Here is a 16235-nt window from a genome sequence, read left to right as displayed (position 1 = left end):
AAACCAGAATATTGACAGTGCATAGTGTGTGTGTGTGTGTGTGTGTGTATGCATGCATACACACATGTGCTTTCCTTCTTGGAGGATCCTCACCAAAAGATGGAGCTGCCCCCCTTCAGTCAGAAATGCGTGAGCCCTCATGAGAACTCCGCATGTGGCATTTTGCTTATTGGCCGTCAGCAGAATACCCTGCTCACCACTGCTAATTCAATCAGAGCCAAAGGGCAAAGGACAAGAATCCTGTCATTTAATTTGTGTTGCTGCAGGAAAGCTGGAGGCTTGAGTGCCTGTCCCTTTTAGGAATGAAGAAAGAGAGAGACAAATTAGAACTCTGGGACTATATCCAAGGTCAAGAATCACAGGGCAAAGAGCCGATCCACTCTCCTGTAATGGGGTGACCACTCTTGAGCTCAAGATGTGTGAATGGAAAGGAGACTATGGACATTTCCACACAAATCACAACGGAGTATCCTTGTAGTCAATCTGCGAGGTTTGGCACCACATTCAAGTTTTTTGTCCGCAGGTCCCCTCTTTCACTGTTGTATTCTTTCTTGCCAAGAATGTTTTACTCTGTCCACACTCTCCTAAAAAAGAACGATATGTTCCCCTGGAGAGCATGGCATCATTCATGACATTGCAGGTGCACAGGACACTCCCCCCTTTTTGTTTTTGCGCATGCGCTCTTGCAATGGTGCAATGTGATTGGCCACCGTCTGAGTTCCTTTTTAAAATTGGTTCCTTCACTGTTTTTGTGAGATTCTTGTGTCTGAACACCATTTTGAGTGCACGTAGGAGAATGGGTGGAGCAAGAACAACAGAACAGAACACTAAACGGCAAACACAGTTAGAATGAACGGCGTGCTGAACTTTCTCCCTATTGCCTAATAAAAAAGTAAAACCTTCCTACGGTTCTGTTCCCCGCGAAATGCAACAAGCAACTATATGCCCACATAGGAAAAAGAAGCATCTGAACCCCGCACTAATAACCCAGTGGGGAGGGTTAACTCCAATGCTCCAACATTCCTTCGCTAGTCTAAATGTGTGAAATAAAAAACTCAAAAAAATTAAAAATTAAGTGCCGGGAAATGGGTGGCTGGAGGGGAGGGGGAAGGGAGATGGGCAACACAGTGGGTATGGTCAACTGAGGGGACAACCAAGGGGCGGAGAAATGAAGAACATTTCAGAAATGTCCACACCTCAAGGGAAGTCATCTTTAAAACAGAGAAAAAGGAAGCATCATGGTATAAGTGGTTGTAGAGAACATGGAGATTAAACAATTGCGAAACCTATTCAGCACCAAATGGAAGGAAAACTGTGTGGACAAGAAAAAATAAAACATTGCATGAAACACTGCAAAACAATTTGTGTGGAAATGGACAATGTCAGAACAAACTATCCCATAAGGAACATGATTGCACTCCAACATGGCCTTTGAATGCTAAGCATATTCTGAAAACCAATCTCTACATTTTAAGACTAGTAGACCAACAATTGCCAGGGAGCAAGAAACAGGAGAAGCCTGAAAAGAAACTGAGGATGAGAGAACCCTTTAAAAAAAATAATAATAGTAACCTCACCCAAGACCTGGCGATCTGAGCTTGTCTTCACCAGGCTCTTGAAACTCAATAGGGAAGTCACCAGGCAAACAGATGAAGAGAAGAAGGCGATAGGCAAAGGATTTGTGACGAGTTTCTTTTCTTAAGATAGTCCAAAGGCATAGAAAGGGAATGTGGTTGTTGTTTATTTCCCTGTTTCATGTATGTATTAACTTAGAAACATAGATCTGGAAATGACACCAAGGGTCATCTAGTCCAGCCCCCTGCACAATGCAGGCAATCCATAGCTTCTCCCCTCCCCACTCGCTCACTGATTCCTGCTCCATGTCCACAGGAAGGCAAAAAACCTCCAGGATCCCTGTGATGGTCTGGCCCAGAGGAAGTTCCTTCCTGACCCCAAGTGATGATCAGCATCAACCCTGGCCATATAAGACAGGGCCACAAGGGCAGTGGTGGTGATTATTCACGGGTGAAGGAAATGCACTCTGCCCAGGCTTTAGAAAGGTATATTCTGGGTTGATCCCTGCAGCATGGAAAATGTAGTGCCCTGTAAGGCTCTTTCTGTGTGCTTCTGTATCTTGAGTAAAAGATAAAGGAAGCAAAAAGTACTCAAGAACAACATGCTGGAGAACCAGACAGGGGGGAAATCGATAAGGTTCACTCCCTGCTTCTTCTTGTGTGCAATATTAAAGGATGCCCAAGCACACCTTTGCTTTCCCCCACACTCATGTAGTAGTTAAAGATCACAGCATAGAAGAGACAATGGTAAAAAAAAAAATCAACACACTTTATTATCTGTTAGTGAAAATGCAGCATATTAGATAGGTAGAGAAATAAATAAAGGTGTTTCCATGCAAGTACATGTCTCATATAGAAGGCCTGCTTTCTATGGTGTGCTACTGTCTATCTACCCCACTGGTGATTTCTTGAAGAGGATGTCATAGTAAAAACACCTCTTTGTCAAAGGTTATACTAATGTGTTTCCTGCGTGTACATCTGAAGCTGCATGAGAGGGCCATGGCCGAAGCCTCTTGTAAATAGAAACACTAAACTCCTGTGTGAGAAATGTGACTTGGGCAACACCTGGAACCACATCCCACCAACAAACATGGGCTGAGCATCTTGTGCAAGGAAAGAATTCATTGCCCCCAGTTCTTCCAGCCAACTGGAGAACCATGACAAGATTGCACTATGTTGGTTAATACAAATGTTGCTGTCCTATCAACTTTTCTCCTAACACTAAACCACTTGGGAAAGCCAAAATAGATCATGGGAATATTATGAATCTGGGTTCTAAAATGTGTTGTTTGCACACCAGAATGGCAAAATGGAATTTGATGTGTGTTGCACATGGGTTCACTCAGCCTTCAGTTTTGTTGATATGAGGCCCAGATTCTACCCCACTCTCACCCCCATGGGGTTGGAATAGAGTTGCCTACTCTGAGGTGGGAAATCCCTGGAGATTTGAGAGTGGATCCTAGGGAGGGCGAGGTTTAGGAGGGGAGGGACCACAGCTGTGTATAATGTCATTGAGCCCACCCTCCAAAGCAGCCTTTTTCTCCAGGGAAACTGGTCTCTGTAGTTCAATGATAGGTTGTAATTTCTGGAAAACTCCAGGCTAGGGTTGCCAGCCTCCAGGTGGTGGCTGGAGATCTCCCACTATTACAACTGATCTCCAGCTGATAGAGATCAGTCCACCTGGGGAAAATGGCCGCTTTGACCATTGGACCATTGAAGCCCCCCCTCCAAACCCCACCCTCCTCAGGCTCCACCCCCAAAATCTCCAGGTATTTCCCAACCCAGAGCTGGCAACTCTACTCCAGGCCCCACCTGGAGTTAAGCAACCCTGTGTTGGGAACCAATTTTTGGAAATGTGATGGAGTCTGAGTTCATGCAAGACCCTATGCCAGCTCTAGAATGAAACATGAAACAGTGACAGCTTAAAAAATAAGGCACCTACTACAGAGAAAATGGGAATGCATCTGCTGTGGTCTATGTCTCACACTTTTATTTTATCACACCCTTCCGCTAAGGAGCTGTGCTGGAGCAGACAGGGAAGTTACAATGGCCCAGGAGTAAGCCAAACTGAGCGATCCCTATGACTCTACAAGCCAGTGTTTCGGGGGCCACTCAGCTGAGACCTGACCAGCGGCACCCACAATGTGCATCGGCTCCCCCCCGTTGCCACCTCCCACACAGCTGCCAACTGGAGACAGTGCAGGGAGGTGATGAGCTGAAACTGGTTATTGTTACAGCTGCAGAGCCTGATGAACCATTTGGCCAGGGAGGGTTTGGCAGCGTTATTGGGGCTGGCCTTTGCTTGTGACTGGTTGTTAGTGCCCCGCCGGGGCTGCAGCCCACCAGGATATTTTCCTGTGAGTTAAATGACCAGTCTGCCTTTGCAGCTCAAGAGAACATAATAGGTAGTTCTCTGTTTTATCCTTGCAAGTTATTTCTTGAAAAATGCTAATTTGAGGCCCTATATTCAAGTGCTGCTTCTTACAGCTTCCCCTCAATAATTTTCACTTTCTCACTTGGGTGCTCTCTGTCCCATGCATAATTGCATATTATTCTAATCTACTCTTAAGCTGGAGACAGATGGTAGCTTTTAAGACAATTGGAGGAAAGAAGCAGGGACAATAAAGGGGGGAACGTTCAGGAGGGCCTGGGTCTCAAAGTGTAGTTTGGGGGCGGGGACATGAAGTGTTTGATGTCGGTTCAGTGACGTCAATATGTCATTTCTGACGTAAACTCAGAAGTGATGTATGGTAGCTCTAGGAATCACCAGAAACTCTATGGTACAACATGGAGTTTCCAGCGATTCCTAGAGCTACCCTACATCACTGCTGTGTTTTCCCTGGAAGTGATGTAGCAATGTCACTGTTTTTAAAAAAAAATTCCCACCACATCTCTGAGTGGCGTTGGGGGAAAAGGGCCTCCAGTGGGAGACCTCCACCATATCTAGGGTTTCCAACCTCCAGGTACTAGCTGGAGATCTCCTGCTGTTACAACTGATCTCCAGCTGATAGAGATCAGTTCACCTGGAGAAAATGGCCACTTTGGCAATTGAAGCCCTGCCCCTCCTCAGGCTCCGCCCCAAAAACCTCCTGCCGGTGGCAAAGAGGGACCTGGCAGCTCTATCAAAGGGAGCCTCAGATTTAAACACTTGTTAATTTTGTTGACATTTGACAAGTTTCACAACTTGTTTTAATGTGCATCATGTGTTGTCATTTTTTATTTTTATTATGGCCTTAAAAGCTGAAAGTGACCCAGGCATTTCTGGACTTCTGCGAGGGCCGAGTGGAATGATACATGTACTGTTGCCCTTGATGCTGCCATACACTTCTTTTGTCCAGAGAAGGACTGGCCCTTTAAACTTTCTAGGGACATTCCTGAAGGGTTCCTTCCTAGCCAGGAGGGCTGCTGTCAGCCAGCTGCAAGCCAAGCCTTGGGGGCTTCTTGGCATGCATCCAGCTGGGGGGAACTACAATGGGTGGAGACTCTTCCACTGCCTCCTCCCACACCGCTTGTGGCCAGGATCTGCCACAGTTCAGATGCTGGCCATTGGCGTCACAGGAGGAGTCAGCAGGAAAGCTGCCCTTGGTGGGGGCCACAAATGTTCCTGGTCCATTTTAATAGCCCGATTCTCCCTTTTAAAAAAAATCTCCATGTTGTTTCTGGCCATGCTGGTCTTGCAGATTTTTAAAATGCTACAAACCCCTCTTAAAACCTGTGTGGGATGAGTATCCACCTTGAGCAGTGACGTTTCTCATGTGCCGTTTTTAGCATGGGGGGGATACTCTCCTTGCCTGTCTCGAGCCCATCTCCCAGACACATCTCTCTCCCAGCTTGGCATTTTCACAGCTCTGCTCATTCACTCCTCTCCAATCACACACACACACACACTCTAACGCACCCCTGCCTGTGTACTCCCCAGGCCCTCTAACGTTAGCACACTCTCCAGTGCAACCTTTCCATTCACAGCCCCTTTCTCTCCCAGCTCAGTATCACTGTGCTCCACCCCAATAATCCTGGTTGTTGATCCTTGGAACCAGATGGGCTTGGAGTGCTGCTGTTAGGCAGAGATCAGGGCAGGAGGCATGAAAATGAGCCTAATTCTATGAGTGCATGCACACGAACAAAAACACAGCTCATCAGCCGGCAGATCCGCTACTCTAACAGGCCACATGGTCAAGCTATTAACTACTCTCCCTGCACATTGGAATGGAGGGAGGTGATTAGGAAGTGGGCAGATAAGTGCTTTCCATTTCAGAGGCAGGCAGGCAGCCTCCATCTGCCTTCCTGGCCGTTTACATTCCTTGTGCTGAAGAGGGCTTGACTGACCATACGAGGCTGTTCTAGTGACACTGGCTTCTTGCTACATTGGGGGCACTTCTTGCTATATTGGGAGTTGCAAAAAGCCTCAACGAAGACAGTGGGCAAATCCCACAGGAGCCCTCGGCTATACTTACAACCTACTCACAGCAACCCAGGCTGCTGTTTTAGATGGCGGGAGATGCCACTCCGGCGCCTAAGCATGAAAGACAAGGTGGGAGTGGGATGATGAAGATGGGATGGAGGGAGGGAAGTGTGAGAATGATTCAGAGGCTCAAGGGAAGGCCTAGTGAATACTTTTAGCAACCTGGAGATTATTGCCATCTGCCTGGTCGGTGACCCTGGTGGTCCCTTCCAACTCTGTGATTCTATGACCAGCCTCTTCTAAAACAGGCACAAACCCAGCTTGTTTGCTAATTGCCTTCCGCTCTGATAGGTTGCAAGGCTGGGAGATGGGAGAAAAGTACAAGTACCCCAAGTTAAGCATTCCCTTACGGACAGCCAATATGTGTGTGTGTGCGCGCGCGCACGCCCATGTGTCCGTGCATGCGCAAGTGCATTTATGTGCGCTGGGAAGCATCACTTCTCCTTCTGCCTGTGGTAGTCACTCCCGACATTGAGCACGGGGATGAGAAGTCCGAGCAGCCACCTCTTCCCAAAGACCTCCTGCAGGTTCTTCCTCCAGGGCCGGGATCGCGCCACTGTCCCCTTCCGCATTTGGTATCGAGTTTGTCCTCGCAAGATCAACAGCATTTGGTGGCAACAGAAGCCAGCGCAGGCGAGTCCAATTCCCAGCCAGAGGTACAGCATGAGGATGACAAACATTTCTGAGCTAAGAAGAGCTCCTGCCGCACCGCACCAAGGGAGGGGGAAAGAGAGGAGAAAAATGTTTTATCAGTGTCCTCACACCATTGTCCACATGCATCCAGGAACAACCAAGCTATCAATTCTTGGAATGAAGGGGTGTGCACACAATACATTTTAAACATATCGAAATGGCAGTTTTCTGCACTCCAGGATAAGCGTGAGCCAGGAGCATAGTAAATGTTCATAAAAGCAGGTGCAATTGCTTCCTATATCCCAGTTATACAGAATAGCCTGAAGAGGCACCAATCCCTGACAGCAATACTGATTTGCAAGGGGTTGTCTGAAGTTACCCACATAGCTGGACTAAACTAATGAGATGATGCGCTCGATTCTTGATATTAGAGCCCCTCTGGATATGCGCTTTATGAGCTTTATTTGAAACAGTTGACACCAGTCTCCACGTTATACTAGAGGATGGTGGAGTAACCCATGAGAGAGATTTTGACTTCCCTTTAGGAACTGACCTGTACCTGCTGCTTTATTATTTATTTATTTACTTACTTACTTCATTTATACCCCGCTTTTCTCCCCAACGGGGACCCAAACACCTTACATCATTCTCCTCTTTTCTATTTTATCCTCACAGGTAGGTTAGGATGTAAGAGAGTGATTGTCCCAAAGTGTTCTAGCAACGTTCTATGACAGAGTGGGGATTTGAACCTGGGTTTCCAGATCCTACTCTGATATCCTAACCACTACACCGCACTGGCTCTCTCTGCTTAGATTTAAAGCAGTGGTCTCCATAGGCACCACGGCACCTGCTGATGTGTTTCCTGGCATCCACTTGCTTCTTCACCAAAGCATCTGCTTCCCAAAGCCAAGAGCCAATCTTGGCTTTCCTCCATTTCATGGGAGTAGGAGATACTACAAAAAAGTTCAGGAGGTATTACCTGTGTTTGCATATATTTTTTCTTCTAGGAAAGAGCCAACATCTATTCACTTTACAAATGATACTGGAAACTAGTACCTGGATAAATATGGGGTTTAAATCACAGATTTGGCTGTAACATGAGAATTACTCAATTGACATATAAAGAAAAATCAAGTGTACTCTGTACACAGATTGTATGTGCATTCATTTTAACATGTATGGGGCTACTGTAACTTGTGAACAGGGTGTCATTGTATGATCTGAGGGACAAACCTCTATCCTGGTTTAAGGGTATGAGAAAGCAGGAGGCTTTCATCATGGTTATATTTAATTCCTCTCTTTGGGACTCAGCCCATTTTCAGAGATGCCGGACTATGACAGTTTGAGGTTGAGATTTTAATTCCACTGTAAGAGCATGTGGGCTAGAGATTACTGCCAGGACTGGATCTAGAAACATTTGGCACATATATAATTGAACTATGAATTGGTTCAGTAGGCAAAATGAAATAGACCTTTGCTGTCTGCTCTGGCTGTGGTTGCCTAATTCCACTGATCTTTCATCTGAGCATATGCTTTCTGCATTTCTGCACAGGGCCCTCAATGGCAGACCTCCACTAAGATCCATCATATGTTGCATTGGCCTCATTTAGCCTGCATGACCATCCTTGTGTCTTGTATTCTGCTTACTCTACACACAGGTTTCCTTCTCCTATGATAACCTCTTGCTTCTTCTTTAATGGATTTCAGTTTTTTTAAAAACGGTACTATATTTGCGCAAAACAAATCACATGCTCTTTTTTATATATTGTACTAAATTTGTAGAGAGGAGGGGTGTGAAAACTGGGAGAGGACCTTGAAAAGACATTCCTCTGTAAAACAGGTGGCTGCATGAAAAAGCAGATGTAAGATCAAGCTGAAGGAAACTTCTGTTTCTCAGAGGCAAGCAGGAAGGCATGCACGGGTTTATTTTTAAAAGCTAGATGACCCTGCAAAACACTGAGAAGATGGAGCAGGAAAAAAATAGGATGGAAACCACTGAGAAGTTATTGCCAACAATGCTACCGATACAGGATATCACAATAAAGCCATTACTTCTTTGGGAAGGTACTAACATCTCTATTCAGAAATCCAGAAACAGGACCAATCTCAGCTGCTTTTTGTTCAAGCTATTCACAGTGTTTATTGGAACAGCGGGAAATCAACCTGGGCAGATGTGCCACTAGATTTAATTGTGGGGGGGTTTCCTCCTGAAAATAAAACTGTTCATGGATTCTCAGGTGGTATAATCTGTAGCTGGAGGCACATATTTCTTCTTACAATTTATACAGTGGGCTGAAATACTTCTCACTGAACGTAAGTCATATTTCTTTCATTTATTCTAATTAATTGGGTATTCCTTTTACACAATGTAAATCAACTGTGATGAAAGCTGTGTACTAATTTAGAATGATCAAATCACAGAGGACTTTTTCAGTTTCACCTGATTTTAGACAAGTCTTGTACAGGAACTCACACAGACTGGAATCCATCACCCAGCTAAATACATGCTAAGGTCTGGGGCTTGTGGTTCTCATACAGCAGCCACCGATGCTACATGGAACCATCTTTGAAATGAAGGGAACTTTCAAAAGCAGATCAAGGTATGGTCCCTTTTGACTCCTAAGTTTTGAATTTTTGTAGCCTATTTCTCAAAGGCCCCAAAGGGGTAAAATCCAATAGGGCATGCCCAAGTTCTCAAGCACACCTCAAGCAGACATTTGGACCGCAGACTATTTTATAGTATTCCTTTTATTAGGACCTTTCAAATAAATGATTTTTCCTTGCTTTCAGAGAAACATTCACTAATATGAAATTTTCATTTATTTATTGATGGATAACAGAACGGTTGTAATGGAGACAAGGCTAATTTATACCCCTTTTCCAAATGGTGCTAGATCTTGAATACTGATATCTTAATTTAGAGAAATATGCACCTTGCTCAAAGAAGCGCACACACACAGATCTGCTACTTCTGTGAGGATGAGCAGGGCAGCCACTACAGGTAAAAAAATTCTTTGCATGTTGGAGCTTCCTCACTGGTAAGCAAATGCTAGCCTAGGGCAATGGAGAGGAGAAGGAGAGGAAGAAGGAGAAGAAGAAGAATGGATTTTATATGTTGACTTTCTCTACCACTTAAGGAAGAATTGAACCAGCTTACAACCCTTCCCCTCCCCACAATAGACTCCCTGTGAAGTAGGTGGGGTTGAGAGAGTGTGACTAGCCCAATGTCACCCAGCTGGCTTCATGTGTAGGAGTGGGGAAACAAATCCAGTTCACCAGATTAGCCTCCACCACTCATACAGAGGAGTGGGGAATCAAACCTGGTTCTCCAGATCTGAGTCCACTGCTCCAAACCACTGCTCTTAACCACTCCACCACGCTGGCTCCCAGCATGGATTGCCTGTTTGATTTTGATCAGATTTCTATGGAGCACTGTAGCTTAACTGTGACCACACTCTAAACTGGTCGCCATCCTGTGCCTGACCTGATGTTCTTCTATACAGTGTGAGTCAAGTGTTGGGTTCAGGGGTTGCAGTGACAGTGAGAAGTGTGGGAGGGGCACCAATGAAGATTTAGAGAAATGAGATTTAGATACTGAGGGTTCTGCTACAGAGCAGTGGATGCTATTTAAAGAGTTTCCAATGATGTTCATCACAGTACTTACATAACTACCAAACCCTGCGTAGATAAGTCCTTCAGGGTTTTTGAGAGACCTTTTGTAATGTTACTATTTTAACCTGAAGATGATGTTGCCAAGAGGATGTTGATAAGAAAGGTCAGAGTTATTTCTCATCCAAAGTTCTGTCAATAAAAGCCCTTGGAGAATTATACTAAGAAAACCAGTTCCACACCTCCTGTTTCAGCAGGGACACTAGAGAGTTCCTCCCCACTCCGCAGGATCTACCTATAAGATATTCAATAAATCCTTCAGTTGGCATCACCCGCCTATAAAGACTCCAAATTCAATGGCTTCCTCAAATTCAGGTTCAGTTCAGTTCCTAGTCTTGGCTCAATGAGAAAATCAACACAATATAAGAAGAGCAGACCAACATCTCATTTCCGACAGAGGACCATTAACCAATGCTTTCAAGCAGACCACCAGCAGGGCAGCAATAGCTTTCCTTCACTGTTCCCTCCAGCTACTGGTATTCAGAGCTATATTGGAACAGGCTTCCTTGGAAGGTGGTTGAGCTCTCCTTCCCTGGAGGTTTTTAAGCAGAGGCTAGATGGTCATCTGTCAGCAATGCTGATTTTATGACTTTAGGCAGATCATGAGAGGGAGGGCATCTTGGCCATCTTCTGGGCATGGAGTAGGGGTCACTGGGGGTGTGGGGGAGGGAGGTAGTTGTGAATTTCCTGCATTGTGCAGGGGGTTGGACTAGATGGACCTGGTAGTCCCTTCCAACTGTGATTCTATGATTGTTGCTGATCATGGTGGTTCCATTTAGTGAGCCTGGCTAATAACAGTGGTATTCCATTAAATTTTAAAATCCCTTTGAAAAAACCATTTAAATTAGTGGCCGTCCACAACAGCTTCATATAATGCAGGCAGCTGTTTATTCCATGATTCTCCAGTAAGCTTGAACAAGTCATTCTGGGGAGCCGTTCACCATAGCTTTCTAAATTCAGTATCATTCTTCTCTCCATGACAGGTCCCATTAGTTTCAGCAGGCATCATGAACTCAAAAGAGTGGGGAACACATCTGGCTCCTTTGGAAAGCAAGGAACAGGCATACCTAATTTCTCTCCTGCGAGATGGACTTGAAAGAGTGGATTGGACATCTGGAGAGAAACATTAATTGGAAGCCTTTTCAGCGCTTAGGCTCTGGTGGCAGATGCAAACAGACATTTTGCCAGGAAAGGCTGTGAGCTTAATAACAGTCACCAGCAAGAAAGAGTTGAACCCTTTGTTTCCTCTTTCCAAGCGTAACATCTTTCCTTGAAAATACTTTACTTGAAAATACATACCGTTTCTTAATCTCTTGTTTAAGGTAAGCAAATAAACAGCCGAATTTTTAATGTCACTGATTTATTCTGAACAAAGTTGGCAATGGCTGAATATAAGGCAGCTCTCTCTCTCCCCCTGCCCTCCCTCTCTCTCTCACACACACACAGCTCCCACACTGATTAGTCTCTGAATCTGCTTTTCTTCCAGATGGACATGAGGCAATGTCATGATTATAACAGTACTATAATAGCCCAGTTTTTGTCAGAAATGTTGTGTCATGCTGGCAATGTTTGGGGATACTAGCATGGATTTGAAATCTACTCCAGCCTACCTAAACTATAATTCCTCGGGCCATAAGAAATCAGTTCCGGTAGCACATGCTGTGATGGATGGACTAACATAAAAGAAAGCCATTTCATCTCTCTCCCTTTCAGGCCATTACTTATCTTAAATATAATAGGAGAAAGTGTCAAGTGGGAAAGAAGATGGTCCATGGTGAAATCCTGCTACTCTTTCCCATGTCATTAGACACAGTCTTAAATTTAAGGAGCCTCTAAAATCATGCCAGTGGGTCGATGGGAAACTGAATTAATGCCAGGACTTCCCAGATATTAGAACAAATGTGGGGCAGTTCTGTTACCACCCCACACAGACAGACTGTCATTGTGATCAAGGGTTAGCTCATGGGAGGGCTGATGAAGAAAGAACCCTAGAATCATAGGAGTCATAGCCAAGATCCCTGATAAGAACTGCCACTACAGCTAGTAATACTACTTCTCCTTTTCCTCCTTCTCCACCATTTTGTAATGCTGAACACTGTCCAAACGTCAGAATGAACCTGGCAAGCTGTTAGTTTAAGAAATCAATCCAACTTAAAAAAACAAAACAAAACTCTCCTTGGAGTAAAAAACATCCTAAAAATAATATTGCAGGAGGGAAGCTGTCTTTACATAACTGTCCAAGTATATTGATGTTTGTGTGCTTACCACCTCTACAAATTGACCCTGCTATTTAAAACCAAGCTGGATTCATTTGGCTTTAGTCATTACAAACAATAAAGATTTTTTTAAAAAAATGAAAACAGATTACACTCAACTACCCTGTGGAACATCTAAATCCCCATGTATAGACCATTATCTTTGTCCAATTCTTCCTTGGCTGTTCAGGGCTAACAGCAGTTCCCTTTAAAGTATTTTAGTCAGTAAATTGAGGGAAACACAATGTGTTTTCAGTGGCCCTCATTTTGACCATCTTGTCTGATAGGTTCTTGAATTTGGATATAAGCAACAACAGTGGGATTATTTGAACTGTGGTAAGGAGAAACTAGAAGCTGAGCACATGCTGGGGGGCAATGCAGGAAGAAGGCTGAAAGTGTGGCAATAAAGCAGCATGGTAGCTGGGGCCACTGGTTTGTGGCCAGAAAGGTCAGAGTTGGGATTTCTTTCAAACTTGCTCCACGGAGCCCTCGCTAGCCTTGCTTTGTTGGGCACATCACATTGATTTTGCTTCTCTCCCTCTGCTGGGAGGCACAAACTAATCGAAGCTTAAAACGATTGTTTACTGATATTGATTTTCTGTAGATGTTGTTCCTGCATTTGCTGTAGGAAGAGATGCGATGCTTGGAATGGGGAGGCAACTAAAGTCCAGGCCAATGGAAAGAAGCCAACGGGAAGCCATCTCTGTGCAGGAAATAATTTTTTAAAAAAACCCTTCCACTGTCTTTTATTGTGCACCAAACCTTTTGCATAAATGACAGCCTTGGACTGGTTCTCCTTGACTCACCCTCACAAACTGCTTTTCTTAGAACCTAATAAATTATAAATAGGCAGCACTGGCTGTAGCCTGGAGTAGGTCTTAACCTCCATCTCAAGATGGCCTTGGTTCAGCACGCTGATTTAAGATGGCTCAGTCAAAGCATGGACCCTTTACAATAAAAACTCCATGAAGAAATGTTAGAGGCACCCTCATGTCCACATAAGGTTTCCCTCCCTTCCACCCATAGCAATACTGGCTGGAAATTTTTTACAAAGGTCGTTTATACATGGGTACTTTCACTCACATTTGCCCCCAGTTTGTCTCAGTTGTTCCTTGGAGTTATGCATGAGTTTTCTGTCCATTAGAGATGACCTCACAGCTAGCCCTCACAAATCCTGGGACTTCCTGTTCCTCTGTTAACCCAATTCTTACCTCTCCCCTGAGTTCAGCCCGGGTGAAATCCCCATACATAAGGCAAAGTGTGGGACGTGCAAGCTTGGTTTCTCTCACAGCCAATTACAAAGCAGCATGTCCAGAGGCAGGGATTAAAATACTTCCTGCTTCCTGGGAGCTCTTTCTGAGCAGAAGAAAAGCTTTTTAAAACCGAGGCTTGGATTTCTCTCCCCCCCCCCCCCTTCATTTCAGATTGCTCCATTTTTTTATGTTGTTGTTCTTTTTATGTGGCGATTGGGTTGGGGGGATTTTCTCTCACAGTAAGCACTACAAGTAAGCCAGTTACAAAACAGCATTTAAAGGGGCAGGACTTGATTTGAGCTTGGAGACTGCTGGTGCAGAGATTCCCAACAGGAAAGTATGGTCCAGCCAGCAATGAACCTCAGGTAAAACTCCCATGCATAAATGACCAAAGAGAGATCAGGGGAAAGGGAAATGGAGGGGTTGAAGCCAGAACATTTCTTTAAAGGGGGGGGAGGGTACTTACCTGAGAAGAACTGGCTGATGGAATGAGGCAGAAGAGTAAGGAAAGCCAACGGGTTGGCAAATGATGTAGAGAGCACTGTTGAAATGTAAGCCACCCCAGTCACGAGGGAGTCAAGGCAGGCCAAAGAGGTGTACAGGCAGAACATGACAAAGTTCCGCATGTTCCTGCCACCAATGCAGTTCCCTGTGAAGAAACAGTGATGGTCGTGCCTTTGAGTGACCCTGGCGCACAGTCTGCAGAAGTGGGAGGCGGGGAAAGCTGCGCCAGGGGTCCTGCCCCTGTCCAGCCAGTCGGCCCCTGCTTCGCCTCCAGGGCCCAAGTTCAGGCCTTTGCTGAGATCCTCTGGCGAGTTCTGTATCACCAGGATGTAGTTGCCCAGGGCATTGGCCGAGAGGAAGAGGAAGAGGGCTCCGTGCAGTAGAGCAGAGGAGAAGAGCGGGGTGGTGGTGGGGTCTTTGAACATGCTGGGGATGAAGAGAAAGAGCTGGAGGGCGAAGGTCACGGCAGAAATGAAGAGGAAATAGGCTGGAGCCACCACATTGAGGAACCGGAGAACTAGCATGGTAGGTTACATTCCTGCAGGGGAGAAGAGCAAGGAGAAAGAGGCATCACCGGCTACCCCCTGGAGACGGGCTCCTTCCAGTTCCCACCCAGAGGATCCCCCCCCCCAGTCTGCTCCTGTCTCTCAGTGTCTGGCCCCTCCCTGGCAGCTTCACTCACCCCCACCCCATGCAAACCCCACCCCCACTTCGCTGCTGGAGACAAACTCCGAGGGGAAGGCTGGCTCTTCCCTCTCCCAGCTTCGGGTCTGGCTCTCGGGAACCGGCCGGCAAGGCTTCCCCACCCCCCGGTATGCTTGGGGCTGCAGGCTCCGGAGGGAGTCTCTCTTGGGCTGGCCGGCCTGCCGGAACCAGGCTGGCCCTGCTGCTGCTCAGCCTAGGCTCTCCTAGCAGATGTGGGATCCATTGATGATGATGATGATTATGTTCTTCCTTGATAGATTGGGACGGGGGGGGAGTAGGGGGGGAGTAGGGTGGCAGTTCTAATCCACCGCAATACGGATCCGAAGCAACACTCTCATTTCGCCTTTCAAGCCACACATCGGCAGATTACCTCCGCGGCCGTTGTCCTGATATGCACTTCGTTGGGAAATACACAGCCCAGCGGCTTAAGCGCTGCCCAGCTCCAGCAGCGCGTAAGGAACTCTGCAACGGAGCTCGTGTGTGTGTGTGTGTCTGCCACTGGGTCTGTTTCTCTCCGCCTGCCTCTCTCTGTGCGTCTGTCTGGCATCCCTGCACAGCCAATACCCATTTATCAAATAAAGCAGTCAAACATTCACTCCCCCCCACCCCCGCCGCCCCCCCGCCAAGGCTGGGGCGCTCACAGACACCCAAACATGGAGGTGTTTCTGCAAAGCGACTACCCCCCCTCCCTCCCCCCCCCCACCTTTCAGCACAGCCTCTCTACGCTCTACCCCTTCCGAAACAAATCCATGTACGACACATCTTGCAAAAGGATCTGGGGTTTTTTGCTTTGAATGACTGAAAAGCACCACAAACGGAGCCGCGGTCGGCTCCCGCAGCCGTGGCTCGCCCTCCGCCTTGCCCCCCTCTCGGCTGCCCACGGGGAAAGGCAAACTTAAGAGCTGGGTTCTTGCGGGCAGGCGAGGAGCCCCCGGCACTCCCGCCCTCTGGGAGCCGCTGGGAACTTTTCCGCGCCCGCGCTTCGGTCCTGCTGGCAGGGGGCTTCGGGAGAGACCTGCCGGGGGCCGCCGCTTCCCGGCTCGCTCGGTCCCTTCCCCCAGACTGGCCCGCAAGACCCTTTCCATAACCTTGGGATCCCCTTGCCCGCTGCCTCGGGGGCGCGCCCCGTCCCCCACTTACCTGGATCTTGGGGAGGGGGGGACGGGAAGAAGCCGCTGTC

At 46.6% G+C, this 16235-nt stretch overlaps 1 protein-coding gene across 1 annotated transcript; it reads right to left on the bottom strand.

The window, feature by feature from the left end:
- Positions 1–6429: 6429 nt before the first annotated feature.
- On the bottom strand, positions 6430–14874 carry ZDHHC22 (zinc finger DHHC-type palmitoyltransferase 22). The gene is made up of 2 exons (XM_056852063.1): positions 14313–14874; positions 6430–6736 (listed from the first exon to the last, which is right to left on the bottom strand). The coding sequence occupies exons 1-2, from the start codon at positions 14872–14874 to the stop codon at positions 6471–6473; spliced, it is 828 nt and encodes a 275-aa protein (XP_056708041.1). The 3' UTR covers positions 6430–6470.
- Between the last annotated feature and the right edge of the window lie 1361 nt (positions 14875–16235).

The sequence above is a fragment of the Euleptes europaea genome, chromosome 6, assembly GCF_029931775.1.
Source record: "Euleptes europaea isolate rEulEur1 chromosome 6, rEulEur1.hap1, whole genome shotgun sequence".
Lineage (NCBI taxonomy): Eukaryota > Metazoa > Chordata > Lepidosauria > Squamata > Sphaerodactylidae > Euleptes > Euleptes europaea.
Note: the sequence above shows the minus strand (reverse complement) of the source record. Positions and strands in the feature narration are given on the sequence as shown.

Coding starts and splice junctions, on each gene's coding strand:
- ZDHHC22 (XM_056852063.1), bottom strand. CDS start 14,874: ATGCTAGTTCTCCGGTTCCTCAATGTGGTGGCTCCAGCCTATTTCCTC. Junction 6,737..14,312: donor CATCAGCCAGTTCTTCTCAG/GTAAGTACCCTC, acceptor GCGGTGCGGCAG/GAGCTCTTCTTAGCTCAGAA.